The sequence below is a fragment of the Arachis duranensis genome, chromosome 5, assembly GCF_000817695.3.
Source record: "Arachis duranensis cultivar V14167 chromosome 5, aradu.V14167.gnm2.J7QH, whole genome shotgun sequence".
Lineage (NCBI taxonomy): Eukaryota > Viridiplantae > Streptophyta > Magnoliopsida > Fabales > Fabaceae > Arachis > Arachis duranensis.
Window position 1 is genome coordinate 7,529,278 of NC_029776.3, and position 19,878 is coordinate 7,549,155.

At 34.3% G+C, this 19,878-nt stretch overlaps 1 protein-coding gene across 1 annotated transcript; it reads left to right on the top strand.

Moving 5' to 3' along the window:
• The first annotated feature begins 13,260 nt into the window (after positions 1-13,260).
• Positions 13,261-19,711, top strand: LOC107487716 (histone-lysine N-methyltransferase CLF). Its single transcript, XM_016108412.3, has 18 exons — positions 13,261-13,609; positions 14,198-14,299; positions 14,397-14,722; positions 15,129-15,290; positions 15,406-15,490; positions 15,659-15,814; positions 15,912-15,959; positions 16,031-16,102; positions 16,178-16,528; positions 16,682-16,872; positions 17,054-17,189; positions 17,288-17,511; positions 17,648-17,779; positions 18,167-18,257; positions 18,657-18,704; positions 18,791-18,919; positions 19,031-19,108; positions 19,216-19,711. Exons 1-18 carry the CDS (start codon positions 13,529-13,531, stop codon positions 19,405-19,407), a joined length of 2,604 nt encoding a protein of 867 aa, XP_015963898.1. The 5' UTR covers positions 13,261-13,528; the 3' UTR covers positions 19,408-19,711.
• The last annotated feature ends 167 nt before the right edge of the window (positions 19,712-19,878 follow it).

Genomic DNA, 19,878 nt, shown 5'->3' on the forward strand with positions numbered 1-19,878 from the left:
ATCTAAATTATCATAGACTTAGCCGTATATATATATATATGAGAAATTATATTGGTTTTTTAAACGAAAAATGAAAATTAAACCATATTTTTATTTTGAGAAAATGCCATTCTCTTTTCCTGAGAGATGTTAAAATGACACTCTCCTCCTCTCTATTTATAAAATATACATTTCCCTCCTCTATAACCTTTAAAAAAATCCCTCTTTAATCCATTTTAAATTGTGTTAACTAATGTTAACTTTATTCAAATAAATTATTTTTTGAAAAAATATCCATTAGCAAAAATTTTATTTTTTATCATTAACTTTTGCTTACCAAAATACTTTTTAATAAATTTTTTTTATTAATTAAATTGTATTTTTACTAAAATATTTTTAAAAAATTAATAATTAAATTATTTTTTCTAATATACCCTTCAATAATTTTTTTGAGAGATTACGTAATTTGAGAGATTACATAATTCAAAAAAATTTTAATATAACAAGAGTGAAAAATGAGAAAGGAAAATGACTGCTATTTGTGCTTTGAAGGTTGTCCTTGGAGGATTCATGCTTCTCCTTCTCCAGATGGTATTGCTTTTATGATCAAGAGTTATGAGTCAAGGCATATTTGTATTAGAAAATTTGAGAAGAGAAATGCTAATTCTACATGGATAGCAAAAAAGTTAAAACAATCTTTAAATGCTGATCCAAATATGAGCTTAGTTAGTAATCTGGAACGGACTGTGAGAGAATTGGAATCCTAACTCAGAAATTGAGTTTAGTTAGTAAATAAATATAAAGGGATAGTATGGTAAATTAGAATATTAATTTTATTGAATAAAATATTTAATTTTTTTAAATGAAATATTCTGTTAATATTTTTAACTAAATGGATTAAACTATATATTTTACAAATAGAGGGGAGAGGAGTGTCATTTTAATATCTCTCAAGAGAGGGGAGTGTCATTTTCCCTTTTATTTTTGCGTGAAGCGGATGTGGGGTTAGGTTTTAGATTGCTTTAAGTTAGCGAATGAACATGTAGGATATAAGATGCGTTTGTTTTTGTTTAAGAGAATAAAATAAGATAAGACATAAATAATAAATACATAAAAATTAATGTTGTTATATTTTATTTAATAATAAATTAAATATAAGAAAGAATTAATTATAAAAGTAATTTATTTTTTATGAATTTAATTTTAATATATTATTAATATACAATAATTTTATATGTATATTTAATTACGTAATACTATATTATTAAAAATAATTATTATTTTTATTATTACGTAAAAACAGATATAATTATANTTTTTAATATTTTTATATAATTTCTATCGGATAGAATATAAAATACATTAATTTAAAATTTTTAAATATAATAATATATATCTATATTTATGTCTCATATATTAAATATAATTTTATATTTTTATCATTTTATTTCAATATCTTATACATATAAACAAATTTAAAACCGAATCCTAAACGAACAATTATCACATGTTTGTAAATAAAACAACAAAATGTGTACACACCTTTAGATGTTCTAAATTTAAATAATGATTAGTTTTAAATTTGTTCCAAAACATAAAGTCATGTCCAATAAAAATAAACAAAAATATTTGGTAACTAAAGAAAATTAACTAAAAACAACCATAACTTGCCTTATTTAGTATTCATTAATTGTTGCGATAATTAATGAATGCTAAATAAGGCAAGTTCTGACTGTTTACCTAAAAATAAAAAGCTCAATCAAAAGGGATGGTCTCTATTGTTTATCCAACCTCTTGAAGAGATCGGACAGATAAAAGGAGTTCAGTTTTACTTATCCAAATAAGTAATTGTCACCGCAAATATATCATACTATCTTTAACTTCATTAAAAGATAGATCTTAACAAACTCTCAAAATAAAAAGAACGGTTCTCTATAAATAAAGGTGGAACTACTCAAAACAGTAGTTAACAACTCTACTATAAATACGCTGACACTCCTCATGTATACTCATATTCTAATCTACTAAAAACATGCTTAAAACCCTTGCTAACTTAAGCATCGGAGTCTCTTGCAGGTACGACCCCCAACTCCTCACGAGAAACTCGGACGACGCCATCTCGGCACCAGGACAAGTCGGATGCTGTCTCAGAAGGAGTCTGAACCTCACGTCCAGGTCCAAATCAACGTTTCAGGCAATTCTCGGAACATTAGCGTCGTTGTTGAGGACCTATAATTCAACCCATGATAATGGGCGGACGATCAATATAAAGACGATCACACTGCATCAGAATTGGAGCCCCACTATGATGATCTCATGTAAGACCTATAACTTTTGAAAAATATTATTATGAATCAATTTCAATTTATTTATTTATTAAAGATCTTAATTTCAGAAATTGTTTTATTAAAGGTAATTAAATAAAGTTTTGATTATTAAATTATAACTTTTATGTAATTTTATAATTATTGGATAATTATTATATTTAAATTGTAAAGATTAATAATTGTAAAATAATAATAATTTTATATGAATTGATTTAAATAATTGATATTTTGAAGTTTAATATTTTAATTTTTAGCAATAAATAAAATTAATTATATTATCTCTAGTTACTGAATTAGAGTATTTATTTGAAAATAAATTTTAAGTTGATAATTAAATAGTATTTTTATAAATATTATTATTGGATTAAAAATTAATTTTCAATTGCTCTATTATCCCTAAATTTAATAAAATCACTATACCACTCTTACTCCTTTTTAATTCAAAGAAACCCTAATCCTAAAACAACCCACACACTCTTATTAACCATAATTCAAACACTCAGCCACCACCCCTTGTGTCTCTCAGTACCGTAACCGCCTCACCATCATCCTCACACCAAACATGCACACACTCACAACATAGGAAGAGAGGAGGAGACGACGCTGGCTGGGATCTCACTGTCGTTGCCGTTGTCGTCAAGAGTGTTAGGAGGGAGAGAGAGGGACGAACTCGCAAGGAAGAGAGAGGAGGTTGTACCATCGCTGCTGGAAAGGAGGGTCTCCGTTGAAGCCTTTGTGCGTCGCTGTTGCCGAAGAGGGGAAGGAGGAGCTGCGTCCCGTCGCGTTAGTCATCGTTGTGCTTTTTGGTAGCCGATGAGGGAGTCGTAAAAAGTGTAGCCATCGCGGGAAAGGGGACGCGCGAAAGGGGGGCCATCACGTTTTGCCTGTGCCGCTGTCGTCGAGACCATTGTCGCCGCCATTGGAGGCGCCGATTGCCACTATTGCTTGTGAGAGAGAGAAACGCGTGAAGTCGTGCCATGGAGAGGGTTGTTTTCGCCGTTGACAGAATTTGCAAGAGTTGCTCGAAGGTTGCCGCCGTGTCTGTGGCCGTTAAGAACGGCATCATGGCCGCCAGGACCACTGCTTGGGCCGCTACGGTTCGGTACATTTGTTTTTCCTCAGTTATGGTAAGTGTTTCGTTTCGAAACCCTTGAAAAATAGTATTTTGTTAGGTTTGACTAAAGATTCTAAGGTTTTGATAATGTAAGATCGAATTACGGTCTTTGCATGTTGCGATTGAAGCTGCTGCAGAAGTAAGATGAAGTTGTGGTTGCGGCTATCGCTGTTGCGGGCCAGGAAAAAAAGGTTTTTACGTGTTTTATAGCTTTTGGGTTTCGACTATTTAAGGTAGGGGCGGTTTCATTAAACTCATTTTATTCCAAAAAATTGTTATAAATCAAATAACATATTTTTTATAATTATTTGAGTCTTATGAATTGAATTGAGTTGCCTTAAATGAATGTGATTGCTTGCTTTATTGGTTTATTGATCGATTAGAGATGTTTAGTTGGATTTTGTAATTGATTTAAGGTTGTTACGATGATGATTGGATTGTGGATGTTTTTTATTATTAAGTTGGCATTGTTGTAGTGAATGAGCTTTGAAAAATAGTTTATGAGTTTGAAAGAACTTGAGATATGAAGATGACTATGATGAGTTGATAGTTTGCCGAGTACTATATCCCAAGAATAATAGTATGCAGGGCACTATATCTTTGGATTGATTCATGATGATATATTGATTGGTAAGTCACTATGCGCCTCGGATAAGGATGGTGGTGAATCCCGCTTGTCGGTAAATCATAACCAACGTCACTACAAGAAAATAGAGTTATTTTGACATTTTATTTTTTAACACCATAATTAAATGTCAAAATTAATATATATTTTTGACAAATATCACAAATGTCAAATTTTCTATATTTTCTTGACGAAAAATTTGACCGTAGAAAATTACTCCTCAATTTTGACACTCATTTGTTTTTAATCTACTCTACTATTTTTTTTCTTCTTTGGGCTCTGTTAATTTTGATATCACACTGCTCTCAATTTAGGATTATACTACTCATTCTTTATCTTCAAAATCTCAATTTATTCTTTAGTTTCAAGATCACATCTCATTCTTTGTTAAATTTTTTTGTTGAGAATATTTTCTAGTCAATAAGTGTCAAAATAAATAGTATTTTTGACAATTAATAAGTATCACAGAAAATATGTTCTCAAAATTTTCTAACAAATTATTTTTGACAGCCAATATTTATCAAAATAAGATTTAAATTTTTTTCACAATCTCTTATATGTTAAAAATACTATTTTTGACAAAACTTTTATTAACATATTTTCATAGTTAAAATAGTGTCAAAATTTGTTTTTTTGACAAATTTTAATTTTTTTTTATACATTATAACCCTCAAAAATAATCTATATTGTTGTAGTGGTAACGGCGCCGACGTAGGGGTTGTGGCAGTCTCCTGCCTATGTTCAGATGTGAGGGCTGGAATAGTATCCCACTTGCATAACATTCTCTGCTGTAAGAGGGTGCACGACACTATATCCATAGGATGCGCATGATAGTGAGTCGGGCACTATATCCCTGGGTTAACAGTGTGCATGGCACTATTTTCTTGGGTGCACAAGAGTGAGCAGGACACTAAATCCCTAGGCGTGGTAAAAAGGCAACATCTTAAAGGATGTGTCGGATTGACAACTTTGAACCGACAATGTAATATCACAGCCAGTAAGACATGCATGCATCATATGCATATATGTGATATTGTTTGGGTGTATATATTGTATTTGGTTTGCCTATGTGATTAATTCTGTTTAACTGCTAATTGCTATACGTGATGTAATTGTTTTTTATTGTGTTTAGACTGTGTTACTTGTGATTGTAATTGTTGGTTCGGTTTATGGTGATTGGAGTGTGATGATTTTGTGTTGGGTCGAAAGTCGTGATGTGATATTATGTTGGGATGGAAGATGTGATTTGGTTATGTTTGGACCGGGGACCATGATTGGATGAATCAATGGTAAGTTGGATGAAATTACTCCTTTGGTACATGTAGTGAAAGGTTACGAGATATTGTGTTTAATTGGAGTTTTTATAAGTTCGAAACATGAATCTGGATTTTTGGTAATTAACTTAAGGTTTTTGAAAAGGTTTGGTTTTGGATAATTAATAATTGGTTTTCAAAAAGATTCATAAGACGAGCGATTATCACTGCAATCGAAAAATAGTTTTCTTTTAAATATTCTCTTATGACAATTCTTAAAAATCCTCTATTGAGAACCAATAAGGATGATGTTCTCACCTGCTACAGATTTCCCTTTTTAGGAGGACGAAGAGTTAAAGGAGCTTCTCTCGGGCATCTGATTGTATTCTATATTATTGTATATACAGTTATAGTTTTTTTCTCACTTTTATTATTATATTTGTAAGAGGGATAAAAGTTGTAATTATATGTAAGTATATTTGTAACAAGTTGGTTGTATAAGAAGTTTTGTATGTATATGTATATATATAAGAGGATTGTGATTTGAATGGGGTGTTATATGTATATTTGATTGAAATAAAAAGTACTTCTGATTTTTCAAAGAAAACAGCGATACGATTTCGAGTTAAAAGCTCATATCTTATTATTAAATATATAGAGGTCATCGTAATATTCTCGCTATAAGAGCAGCGCAACCTATAACAACCTAACTTTTTGAAAATTAAATAATAAGTTATTTACGATTTTATATAAGTTCAAATAAAAAAAAAAGAAAGAAGGAGGAATTGGCCGAAGCCACAAAGAAAACAAAGAAAAGAAATAAGATGCTTATATGTGTGTACATATATATATATGACACATGTTTCATTTTTATTAATAACCAATGACATCTAAATCTCCTCCATGTGTAACATTTCTCCTAAAGCATCCTAATCGGCCATGCATGTTTCATTTTTGGATAAGGCAAGAGAGAAAGAACCGAGAGAGAGAAAAAAGAAACCGTGAATTTTTTTGAGCTTTGGACCTCGATTTTTTACCATTTGTAATCTCAATTAAAAATTTAATCTAATAAAAGTATTTATATTTTTTTTTATATGTTGGTGTTATCTTTATCCGATAAAAGTTGATGGTGACGTAACTCTTTTTTTTCTTAAGTTTGGCCGATTAAAATTTTAGGAGGCACAAACGATTTCTGACGTTTTTCTCTTCAGCAGTTCGATTATAAAATTTTTTCAGAGTTTTTGTTGATTTTAATTTCGTACGGAAGTAAGGAGTTCGTTTTAAAAGTATAAGTTTTTAATTCATGAATGCTCAAAAGTTTAATGAGTAATTGAAAATAATTTATAACTGTTGGATTGGTTGAATGACGAATTTGTGTTGAATTTGTGACTATGAAAATAATTAAATTTGATGAATATGTGTTTGATTTACTGAATGTTTGAGAATGCTAAAGATTTTGATTTTTAGTTGGGTGTGATGAGAATTGTCGAAACTGTGGCTGTGAATAAATTATGTGTATGCTTTGATAAAATGATGCAAAAATTGAGAATAGTGCATGAATTGAGATAAGTTAAGGAATGATGAAAGTGAAGGAGCCTGAAAGGGTGTGAAGTTTATTTTAAAGAGAGGTTCTGTCCAAGTTCTTGTAAAAATGTACGAAAAAATGATTTTATTTTAGAAACCTAATTTACAAGCTTATTTTGAGAAATAACTCTATATTTAAAAAAAATCTGGTTTACATATTTATTCATATTGAGAAAAAGGTCTTTGTATTAAAATTTTGATTTATTAGCAATAAATTGAGAGGTGAAAAAGATTTTGATATTGGAATTGGTTAAATTTCAGATTTGTAAATGTTTTGTATACTAGACTTAGGTGGTTTGATTTATTGGAAGTGACCTTTGAGAATTAAAAATGGATTTACAATATTGAATTTGATTTGTTTGAATTATCAAGAAGGACTTTTGAGAACTGAAAATGGTTTGGTAGGGACCCTTGAAGGATGGCAAAACCCGAAATTTTTAGAAAATGTTGCAGAAATTTTTATAAAATTTCGAGACTTGTTTAAAACGTTATCTAAAGAAAAGTTGAATTTAAAAAACTATATTATTTGTTTTCGATTGGTTAAGAAAAGAATAAATTATGCTATAATTTTGAATTGTGGAGAAAAGCATTTTGTTATGAGGTCATTTATTAAGGAAATGAATTTTCTTTAATTAAACGTTAAAAAAGTTTTGGTATATGAAAATTAAAGGTTTTACTACTAAGACTGAAAGTATACCTATATGATGATATGGAGGTAAGAGATTATTTGGTGATGTGGAGATATGAGTAATTAAGCGGTGATATGGAGGTATGTTTAATAATGGTGATGCGGATGTGTGTATATGTAATTGGTGATGTGGAGGCATAATAAAGAGAAAGAAAATGAGAATCCATGTATGAAAGAGATAACTGAAATAGATAATGAATCATGAAAAGAGTATGTCGAATGAGCCTTGTGCAATAGTGCTAATGCGGAAGTGCCTACCTGACTGATAGCCTAAGATTGCTAATGTTTGTCTGCCTAATTGATAGCATATGGTATGTTGAATGGGCCTTTGTACTAAATTGCTAATGTGAAAATGCCCGCCTAACTGATAGCCTAAGGTTGTTAATGCGGGAATGTTCGCCTAACTGATAGCCTGTTTCTTACCGTGATGCCAAGATATCCTAATTGACATGGGTTCACCTATGATGATAATTGTACCTAACTGACACGGTAAAGAAACTATATTCGGGGTTCACCTCGAGTAACGTTGGGTTGCGGGTAGACAACCGACGTGTGAGCTCATGGCCTGCTTAGGACAGACATGCATCATATTGTTTGCATACTTGCATTTGATTGTGTTTTGCTTGTTGTATTATCTCTGTGATTGTGCTGGTTGTCTTATTCTTCCTCGCTTGTGTGTTCAATTGGGTCTCTGGTATTATTAGGTTATGTAGTAAAGTGATTAAGAATTAATGTTATGAATAGGTTTTGTTTTAAGTTTAGAAATTTCAAAGAAAGCAATTAATTGTCTAAAGTAAAATTAAAAAGCATTTTCAAAGGCTTCATAAAAGAATAGTTTTATTGAGTAAAGTCAATTATTCGCTTTTTGTTTATTAACTCTACGGTATTCACTTTCCATACTGAGAACATGCGAGGACGACGTTCTCACCCCCTTATAGATCTTCTATTTCAGCAACAGATTCAGGAATCCTTAGTGCGGAGTGGCGACTGAACACTAGAGCTTTATGTACATACGTATCCGTATCTTCTCTATTTGGTTTAGTCTTAGACTTTCTCCTCGCCATTTATTATCTTTGATTTTTAGAAGGGTAGGACTTGTATTGGAGAAACTTGAAATAAGCCTATGTATATAATGTTATGTGAATATGTATATCTTTGTGATTAAGTGGTTAAGAGTAAAATTTTCGTTTTCATAATTAAAGTTTCAGTTCGTATTCGCAAAAGCTCAATATTGAATAAAGATGATATAAAATAAAAAGGTTTAGAGGTAAGTAACGCCTAAACTTTTAATACGATCATGAGGTGCTAAGGGTGTTACACAACCAAAAGTGTGACATTCTGATAGTGAGAGTGTTACATCTCACCCTTGCAATACCTCCTCCTCGTGAAGGAACACACATTCCCTACGAAGAAGGGACTTCAGAAAATTCCCAACCAAGGCGGATCAATCAGAAGTCTATGTGCCAGAAGACGAAGAACCTCCCTATCTAATAGAGATACTAAGTTTAGTCCACGGATATCGTGGACAATTGGAGCAACTTGAACTAGAAGCTGAACGACAACGGAAAGCAGAACGAGAACTGCAAAAGGAGGTACGACGATGAAAAGAAATAGAAAGAAATATCTTAAGATTGGAAGTTGACCTTCGAAGATAGAGTAGTCGCGCGGATAAGGAAGAAAGCCCTCTGGAAGGTGAAGATGAGTTTGTTGAAGAGATCTTACGGGCTAGAGTACCAAGAAATTTCAGAATTCTCGATATAGATCTCTATGATGGAACGACTGACCCGAGGCATCATCTTAGCAATTTCAAAAGTTGGATGTACCTAACTGACATCTCTGATGCTACTCATTGTAAGGCCTTCCCGACGACCCTAACCAAAGCCGCGATGAAGTAGTTTGATAACTTATCTCCCAGGTCGGTAACTTGTTTTGACGACCTGAAGAAAATTTCTTACTAGATTCTCAATTCAGAAGGATAAGGTGAAGTATTCCCCGAGTTTTCTAGGAGTTGAGCAAGAAATTGGAGAGACACTCCGAGATTACACGGAAAGATTCAACAAAGCATGTTTGAAAATACAAAACTTACCTACTGAAACAGTTATAATGGGACTAGTTAATGGCATTAAAGAAGGGCCGTTCTTTCAGTCCATATCCAAGCGACACCCGACTTCCTTGTACGAAGTACAAGAATGGACAGAGATATATATCAACATAGAGGAGAATTCATGACTAAAAGATTTCCTCCCGAGGCCCAGTCTGCCCTATCCACCTTGGAAAAAAGAAAAGGAAGCCAAGAAAAAAGAGGAGTACAACTCGAAAAATCTTCAACGGTATCATAATTATACTGCACTCCAAATTTCTTTTGTAGACGTATACATGGAGATATGTCACACTGAGAAGCTTCCACCTTCCCGTCCAATCAAACACAAAAGGCAGAAATTAGACAGAATATTGCGAGTACCACAAGTGTTATGGACATTCTACTAATGAGTGTTATAACTTAAAGAATGTCATAGAAAAATTGGCCAAGGAAGGTTGGCTAGACAGATACTTAGTTGATAGGTCGGAAGACCCAAGGAAATGAAAGAGAGGTGAAGAAGGAGGTCGGCAAGAGCATCTACCTAAAACTCCAGAACAACACTTACACATAATAAATGGAGGATTTGTTGGAAGAGGAATCTCGAAATCATCACTAAAGAGGCATCTTAAAGAGGTGTATCAAGTTGAAAAAGACAATAGAATTCCAGACTTGCCAACCATCTCGTTCACTAAAGAAGATGTTCAAGGGGTAACACCTGGCTATGATGATCCTTGCCAATGCAAACCTCCATATAACCTTAGTGGATCAACGCAGTTCGGCAGATACATTATTTAAATCCGCTTTTGACAAACTCGAACTAGAAGAAAATAATCTAAAAGGCGTATCCAGATAACCTCTTCAGACTGAGGGACATGTTGATCCAACCTCTTGGGTTTATTTCTCTATACACTAATTTTGGAAAAGGCACGAAGTCAAAGGACGTTAAGCATTGACTATATCGTGGTTGACGTCACTTCAACATATAATGCCCTAATAGGTCAGACAACCTTAAACCAATTTGCAATAGTTGTTTCTACACCTCATCTGTACATGAAGTTTTTCACTGAGGAGGGAATCACTACCATAAAGGGAGATTCAAAGTTGACACGAAAATGCTACAATGAAAGCCTTAACTTAAAAGGTAGCCCGGGAGGAAAAGAAGTTAACACTATCGAGCTTAGAGGTGTTTGAACTCGAGAAGAACTACGCTTCCAACCTGCAGGAAATGTAGAAGAAGTGCAAATCGGAGATCATCCTGAAAAGACAACGAATATAGGGGCTAACCTGGAAGGAGGTCTAAAAGCACAACTCATAGACCTCATACGAAGAAATTCCAACCTCTTCACTTGGAAAGCCTCCGATATGCCTAGTATAGATCCCAACTTGGTGTCTCATAAGCTCGCTATATACCCGGGTTCCATACCTATTCAGCAAAAGCGTTGAAAACTCAAGCCCCAAAGGACACAGGTTGTGGAAGAACAAGTGCAAGCTCTATTAGAAGCAAGATTCATAGGAAAAGTAAGATATTCATTGTGGCTGGCTAATGTGGTCCTAGTAAAGAAACAGAATGGAAAATGGAGGATGTGCAGTGGAGGATGTGCATAGATTACACCGACCTCAACAAAGCTTACCCCAAGGATCCATACCTTCTCCCCAATATCGACGCTTTAGTCGACCCAGCCTCAGGTTATCGGTACTTGTCTTTTATGGACGCCTACTCGGGATATAATGAAATTCCGATGTATAAGTCAAACCAAGAAAAGACCTATTTTATCACTCTTAAAACTAACTATTGTTGTGTAGTAATGCCTCTTTGTTTAAAAAATACCGGAGCCATATACCAGTGACTGATGAATAAGGTGTTTTTCCCTCACATAGAAAAACTTATGGAAGTCTATGTGGACGACATGCTTGTCAAAACTAAAGATGATCTAAACCTCTTGTCTAACTTCTCTAAGGTATTCTCCACAATCAGAAAACATGAAATGAGACTAAACCCCTCAAAATGCACTTTTGCGGTGAAAGTTGGAAAGTTCTTAGGTTTCATGCTCATTTAAAGGGGGCATAGAAGCAAACCCGGACAAGTACATAACAATACTAGAGATGAAAAATCCGACTTGTCTCAAGGAAGTCCAATAGTTAAATGGAAGGTTGGTGGCGCTATCCAGATTTTTAGCAGGGTCAGCATTGAAGTCCCTTCCCTTATATTCAATCCTTAGAAAGAGGAAGCAATTTGAATGGTTCCAAGAGTGTGAACAAACCTTTCAAAGCTTTATAGCATTCTTGGGCCAACCACCCAGACTCACTTGACCTATTACGAGAGAAGAGCGCGTCCTCTATCTGACAATGGCGAGCTGAGCTATAGCTTCAGCCTTGATCTGAGAAGATGAAAATGGGCAACAACCTATCTACTTTGTCCGTAAAGCTTTACAAAAAGCAGCGCTGAACTATCAATAGATAAAAAAATTTGTATATGCTTGTATTCTCATCTCTCAAAGGCTCCGACTTTATTTCTAAACTCACACTATAAAAATTCGTATTAACCCAAATATACAGGCAGACAAAAAATAGTAAATTAAATTAATATTCAATAATTACAATATCAATTGTAATAATTGACAAAATACATGAGAAAAAATGTAAGAAAATCTAAATTCATCATATTAACGGGCACATATCTTGTTCTTTTAGTTGATGCTTCTAGGGTTCTTCCCGTGTGAGAAGCTTCTTTCGTTTATTTCCTTCCCTTTTTTTTTATGCCTTCCTTTAGTTCATGTACTATAAGGAGAAAAAATATAAGTAAATTATTTTTTGGAGTGCTATATAGTAGCAAACTAGCTAGTAATAAAGTTAGAGTCATGTCAACATCTGTTTTAAAGACATATTTTAAGAATAATATAAAAAATATTTTATTAAAAATAAGTTTTTATATTTATAATACATTAAATGTATAAAAAAATTAAAAAAAAATTTATTTTTAAAATATATTTTTAGGACGCAAGATAATTACACCCATAAAGTTATAGGATTAATAATGGAATTGATAAGAAAAATGATGCATAAAAAAACGATGTCACTAGATTCAATGATCTTTGAAATAATTGATGATGATAATTTATTCATTACAATAAAATTGCGTACGTCAAATCATGAGCATTATAATGATCACCATTAAGTATTACTGTATTAGGTATAATAAAGTTTATATAAATTTATACTGTTTTCATTTTTTCGAAACTTTGTGTGACTACTGTTCCATTTTAGTCAAGCCAGATTTCCAATTTTGCATAGAAATCACATGTACATTTTTTTTAAATACAAATTCCAATGTAGGAAAGGAAAAAAAAGAACGAATATGAACCGAATAAAAAAGCTAAAGACGAAAAAAGAAAACGGGAAAAGACAGAATACAGGCATGGGAAGGAAGAGGATAAGGTGATGTTTATTAGCACAGTGTACATAATTCAAAATTTTGTTCCCCCGCATTCCCATTCAACATTCACCGTTCACTTGATAAAAAATTAAAAACAGAAAAAAAAAGAAAAAGAAAAAACAAAAAATAAGATAAAGAAACAAAAAACAAGAAAAAGTCTCGTCAAGCGGCGGAAAATTGAAAGTGCATTACAAAGATAAAATAATAAATATAGTTTATCTCTCATTTATTTTTTTTTCTTTTTTGGGATATGACTTAGGGTTTCAACTTTCAACTTGCCCCGCCAAATCGCAAGTCCCTTCAGAACCCTTATCCGTTGAATCTGAAGTCTGAAGTTCGGACTACGCATTGTTGCCGGCCAATTCCAGCTGCATGAATCGATCCCCATCCGATTCGCCATTTCCGAATCGGGTCCCGACAAGCTTCGCCAGCATTGTCTCCGTCAATGGCGTCGAAGTCTCCGCCTCTGCCCCCTCATCCGCCTTTCGCCTCTTCTTCTAGATCAGAGCTTCCCGTCGATCCATCCGTATGCTCTCATTCGATTTTTTCATCTTTCCTTCTTTTCACTGCCTTAATCCTCAATGAAGCTCATGCTAGCTCATTACGTTTCGGTTTCGATTATTGTCTATCTTTCTTTCTGTTGTTTCCATTTTAATCCTTCTTCTTTTGAGCTTCGATCTACTTAGAATTGAAGCTTCAATTTGTATATTTTCTGCGCTTGTTTTCAATCGATTGTTGTTGACTTCACACGACTTTCCCCCCTTTCCCCGATGAGGAGCTGAGCTGGATTCTAAGACAGGTTGAGGCTGGATATATAACTGCATTGTATAGAGGGCTGATTATTTGAGTTGCAGTTGGGTTTTCTCGCTCTTATGGTGCTTATTATGTTTTGAATTGATAACCTCAGTGGTTCTTTTGGAGTTTTGGTGATGGAATTTGTGGAGTTTCTGTGTCAGATGGCTAAGCCGTAGTCAAATTATATTTCTTTCCTTAGGTTATGTTTTCCCAATAGCTCCCCATGAACTATGACTGCCTGACTTGTTTGAATTTTTTAATGATGGGGCGGTAAGCAGTAATGTATGTTATATCATATACTATTTGTGTTTCGATGCAGGGAAACAAAGCGGAGGAAGTGACTCCGACAGTTAAAGATGTGTCAATGGTTATTGATTCTTTAAAGAAACAAGTTGCTGCAGAACGAATTGTTTCCGTAAAGGTGTGATAGATTGCCTATGATTATAATTTGTTGATCCGAATTGTAACTTTTGCTTGTTTTGTTGTAATGTGCGAATGTGCATGCTTTTGGATAACAGAAAAGAATGGAAGAAAATAGGCACAAGCTGGTTGGTGTCACAAACCACCTCTGCAGATTGTCAATGGAGAGGATGGCATGTAATGAAACTGATACACATAGAAGTCTGGACCTTTTAACAAAGCGGCAAAAGGATGCAATTGATATGCACAATGGTGTTCTTGCAAGTAGTGATGATGGGGAGAGCAATAGTTATCCTGAAGATGGTCATGGTTCTACAGCAGTTCTTCTGGGATCTAATGTTGCTGTGAAGAATGCTGTTCGTCCTATCAAGTTACCAGAAGTCAAAAGATTACCTCCTTACACCACATGGATATTTCTGGACAGGTAGCATGACATAATCTTATTTTTCTTTTTAAAATATTAAAGGCTCTAGAGCTTAGTGTAAGTTTTTAATTAATAGAAAATTCTTTTATAGTTTGCACTTTGTTCATTAACATATCTTTTGTCAATTGAACCCTACTTCTTATGGGAATGCAAACAACTGAAAGAAATCAAAAGGCTAAAAAAGCCTTAAAAATCTTCTTTTGACACTTTCTTGGCTGTGCTCTATTTTTTGAGCACCAAGTCTCTTCCTGTTAACTTATACCTACCTTTCTACAAGGCATTGATCACCCTTTTTATTGCATTGTAACTTCATCTTTCAATTTATTGTTTTCCAGCTATAATTTTCTCTTATTTTGACTTAAAATTTGATCTTTTGAAGATATTTGTTTTGACAATTCTGGTGCAGAAATCAAAGAATGACAGAAGATCAGTCAGTTGTAGGTCGTAGACGAATTTATTATGATCAAAATGGTGGAGAAGCACTTATTTGCAGTGACAGTGAAGAGGAAATAATAGATGATGAAGAGGAAAAAAGAGAGTTTGTAGATTCAGAAGATTATATACTTCGGTTGGTATAGATTAGTAAACTACTACCATTTCTTTTATGGTTTCACCCTTTCATTTTTCTTTTGTGCATGAGAAATAGTTTTGTGGATTTCATATTATGCGGTTTGATTTTACAGCATGACCGTTAGAGAATTGGGTTTATCTGATACTGTTCTGGACTCCTTGGCTCAATGCTTTTCTAGAAATACTAGTGAAATTAAGGTTTGTTTTTGTCATTCATTGGTATTGTCCTTATTGTATTTACACTTCATCTCCTTCTAGATTATTCTGATGAAAACTGGTCGTAGTGTAAGCGTTCGTCCAGCCGTTTCCCATTTCCTTTGTGCTGGCTTTACAGAGATATGAAACACCGTCAAACGTCTTATACAGGCCAGATATGAAACTCTTAGTAACAAAGACAATGCTGCTAGGGGTTCCAAGAATGGAGATACCGAAGATATTTCTCAAAGTGAAAAGTCTTTTCTGGAAAAAGATCTTGAAGCAGCTCTTGACTCCTTTGACAATCTTTTTTGCCGACGCTGTCTTGTAAGCTTTTATCCCATGGGGGGTTCTGAATAGCCTTCATTTTCTTTTGCTCTTTATATCCCGCCAGCAGCCCTAATGTCAATTTTCACCTTCTCAGGTTTTCGATTGCCGATTACATGGATGTTCCCAGGATCTTGTCTTCCCCGTAAGTTTTATTGATAGGTAATTATCTTCATGAATTTTCCTGCATATTTCTTGACTCAATAAATTCAACAGGCTGAGAAGCAACCTCTGTGGAACCCTCCTGATACTGAAAATGCACCATGTGGGCCGAATTGTTTTAAATCGGTATGCAGTCTCTGCTTTTGATTTGTCTGAAGAATTTTCTGAAACAGTTTACTTAAGGTGCTTGAATTATTTTAGGTACTTAAATCAGGAAGGTTTTCCAAAGCTACCTCTTCTGCCCAGGCTGATGTTGAAGAGAAATGTTCAGGTGGTTCTTCATCTAGGAAGAAGTCTTCTGCTAAAAGGCGCATAAAATGCAGCCAAAGTGAAAGTGCCTCATCTAATGCAAAGAACATATCTGAGAGTAGCGACTCAGAGAATGGGCCTGGAAAGGATGCTGTTTCAGCCTCCCAGTCAGCACCACCTAAAGCTAAACCTGTAGGGAGAGGTGGACTTGGTAAGAGGAACAGCAAGCGGGTGGCAGAACGTGTTCTAGTTTGCATGCAGAAACGGCAGAAGAAAACAGTGGTTTCTGATTCTGATTCCATTGTGAGTGGTTTTCTCAGTTAAGGGATGTGCTTTTAACCTCAATTTTCCCTAAGATAAGGAAGAAACATGCATTTTTATAAAAAAAATGTCAGATACCTTGAAACTATGGTGTAGAAAGAGTGGATTCTTAAAATGAACTCTATGTAAATGCAGGTTGAAGCTCATGATCATTCATCAAATGACATGATCACTGATCCACCTGTCATCAGCAGTGAAGATAATGCAAGGAAAGAAGAGTTTGTGGATGAGAACATTTGTAAACAGGAATCCACTGACAATAAATCCTGGAAAGCTCTTGAAAAAGGACTCCTAGAGAAAGGAATGGAGATATTTGGGAGAAACAGGTCAGCATATGCTTGGGTCAAATGTATTACTTGTGCCTTCTCTGATGCTTACTTTCATGTGAACTTACTTCTTTTCAACACTGTGGCTTGCTGTATGATCTTTTTTTAGCGCTTTTGTTTGGTCCTAACTATTGAGTGTTGATCACCTGGTAAGTAGTAATAGTTTTCTGCTCTTATGCAGCTGCTTAATAGCCAGGAATCTTCTAAATGGTCTAAAGACATGTTGGGAGGTTTTCCAATACATAAATTGGGATGAAGGAAAGATGTCAGGTTCTGCTGGGGATGGTGCAAATTCTCTTGTGGAAGGCTATTCCAAGGTTGCTTTTATTCAACTATAATTAGTTTACTTTTGCTTTGTTCTTTTTTGCTTTCACATGTTGCTCACCTAAGTAGTTGTGGTGGTAATCAATGTAAGGGTAATAATGAAGTGAGACGAAGATCAAGATTTTTACGCAGAAGAGGTAGAGTTCGTCGCTTGAAGTATACCTGGAAATCTGCTGCTTATCATTCAATAAGGAAAAGGATTACAGAGAGAAAGGATCAACCCTGCAGACAGTACAATCCGTGTGGTTGCCAATCAGCTTGTGGAAAGCAGTGTCCATGTCTTCAAAATGGAACCTGCTGTGAGAAATACTGTGGGTAAGCTGTTAACCAACCTGAATAATAACAAGAGGCATGTATTGTATTGCTAATTTTCCACATGCCTTGCTTCCCTTGGAAATTCTGGAGATATTTTTACATACTGTGTTTTGACCTGCCTACATTTTGTGCCAAGATGCCCGAAGAGTTGCAAGAATCGATTTCGTGGCTGTCACTGTGCGAAGAGTCAATGCCGAAGTCGTCAATGTCCTTGCTTTGCTGCAGATAGGGAATGTGATCCCGATGTTTGTAGGAATTGTTGGGTCAGGTGAGATTTCACCATTTCATGGTTTTCTGTATATTACTATGCAATTCATTCATTTATAAATCCCAAATGTGTTATTTCTCATAATCATTGTAAATAATTACCTTACAAACGTGTAACTGTTTTCTTATATAAGTAAATAGATTTATAGAGATGAAAAGGAAAGTTATGGTAGTGGTGATGGTGGAGCTAGTATTACTTGGCTTTTAGCTTCTTTCTTCGGCCTGTTAATGCTGGATTTAAATAAAATAGGGGTTTCAGCAAGAATTTTTATTTTATGTACTTCTTTCAGAACTTTGGTGCATATAAATTCTTTTGATCTCAACTGTATATGTGGAGTGTCTATTTGCCATATTAATTTCTGCCATTTGGGTCAAATTATTATTGCAGCTGTGGTGATGGTTCTCTTGGGATACCTAGCCAAAGAGGTGATAATTATGAATGTAGGAACATGAAGCTTCTCCTCAAACAGCAACAAAGGGTAATTTTCTTTGATTGAATGTTTCTATCTTGTCTCCCTTTCAGTCATACACAGCTACATGGACCTGCTTGCTTTCTCAGAAAATATTTTGTTTGAGCAATAGTAGATTGAAATATATTTGGGTTATTAATTGAAAAAAAAAAAAACATTCATTTAATAATACACATATCAAGAACTATACATTTGTTTCTTAATTAATAGAAGTGCTTGAGAAACAAAATTTTCTGTAGTGCTACTGGAGATGTGGGTTTGCATAGACATTTTGGTGTATTCCATCTTGCAATATTCATTCTCAGCGTTTCCATATCTATGATCTTGTGTTTGTAATTAAGTCATTGAAGATGTTCCTTTCTGATCTTCTGTATACAATGATGGCAACCTTATGTAATATGCTTACAGGTTCTTCTTGGAAGGTCTGATGTATCTGGCTGGGGAGCCTTCTTAAAGGTATATACCAAGTTGATGATATTATATTCCAGTGGGTTTGCAACATGCAGTTATCCTTTTACTAATGCAATAAGTTAACCTTCCAGAATAGTGTTGGTAAGCATGAATACCTTGGAGAGTATACTGGAGAGTTAATTTCTCATCGGGAAGCAGACAAGCGAGGAAAGATATATGACCGAGAAAATTCATCTTTTCTCTTTAATCTAAATGATCAGGCAAGTCTAGATGACTGTTTTCTTTCAGTTTTTGTGGTGTGATTACATATTATTTTCGGTTGTTCGTGTATATATGGAATGAAGGGTGAATCATAATTCTTTTGTATTCAGTTTGTTCTTGATGCTTACCGCAAAGGTGACAAGTTGAAGTTTGCAAACCATGCTCCTGATCCAAATTGCTATGCAAAGGTATTCAGTTTTGAATTTCTGATCCTCATCTAATCCTTTTATCATTGTATTTCTCTTCCATTAGTGTCAACATCATTCCCTGTTGCTATCTTCTTAAATTGTTGCAGGTTATTATGGTTGCTGGAGACCACAGAGTAGGTATATTTGCCAAGGAACGGATAATGGCTGGGGAGGAACTGTTTTACGATTATCGATACGAGCCTGATAGAGCTCCTGCCTGGGCTAGGAAACCAGAGGCATCTGGATCTAAAAAAGAGGACGGTGCTCCTTCAAGTGGTCGTGCAAAGAAGCTTGCGTAATGGGAGTTTACTAAAGAATTAAATATCAATTCTTTTGTTATTCTTTCACATATAGAGGAAGCAATCTCATTTATAGTGGAAAGCATTTTTTTAGTTCTTTTGTTCGTGGCAAGCCCATGCAAATATGCAATTGTTGCTGCATAGGTAACTAACTACCATTTAAACAATTCATTCTGATATTAGCGGACTCTTTTCGCTATTCCTGTTGTAACTTGTAAAACACAAGCTTACTGAATCAATTATTCCTTGCCATCTTATCTGAATGGCAAACGGTCAATTCCATTCAGACGAAGATTTCACATAATTATAATGGTTTTTATATCGTTATTCGTTACCCATTCGAAGATTTATTTAAAGATATAATCCGAGCGAGGAAGGATTAGCCTTGATGTGCTTGGTAACTTTTAGTCTTACTATTTTTTATGAGAACGAGTCTCCGATTAGTACATTTGACGGTGGTGCGACGTTTAT

Bases quoted from the DNA above. Each gene is read 5' to 3' on its own strand.
- LOC107487716 (XM_016108412.3), top strand. From the start codon at position 13,529: ATGGCGTCGAAGTCTCCGCCTCTGCCCCCTCATCCGCCTTTCGCCTCT. The intron at 16,529-16,681 runs GTGAGTGGTTTT...ATGTAAATGCAG, and splicing joins TTTCTGATTCTGATTCCATT to GTTGAAGCTCATGATCATTC. The intron at 18,258-18,656 runs GTAATTTTCTTT...ATATGCTTACAG, and splicing joins TCCTCAAACAGCAACAAAGG to GTTCTTCTTGGAAGGTCTGA.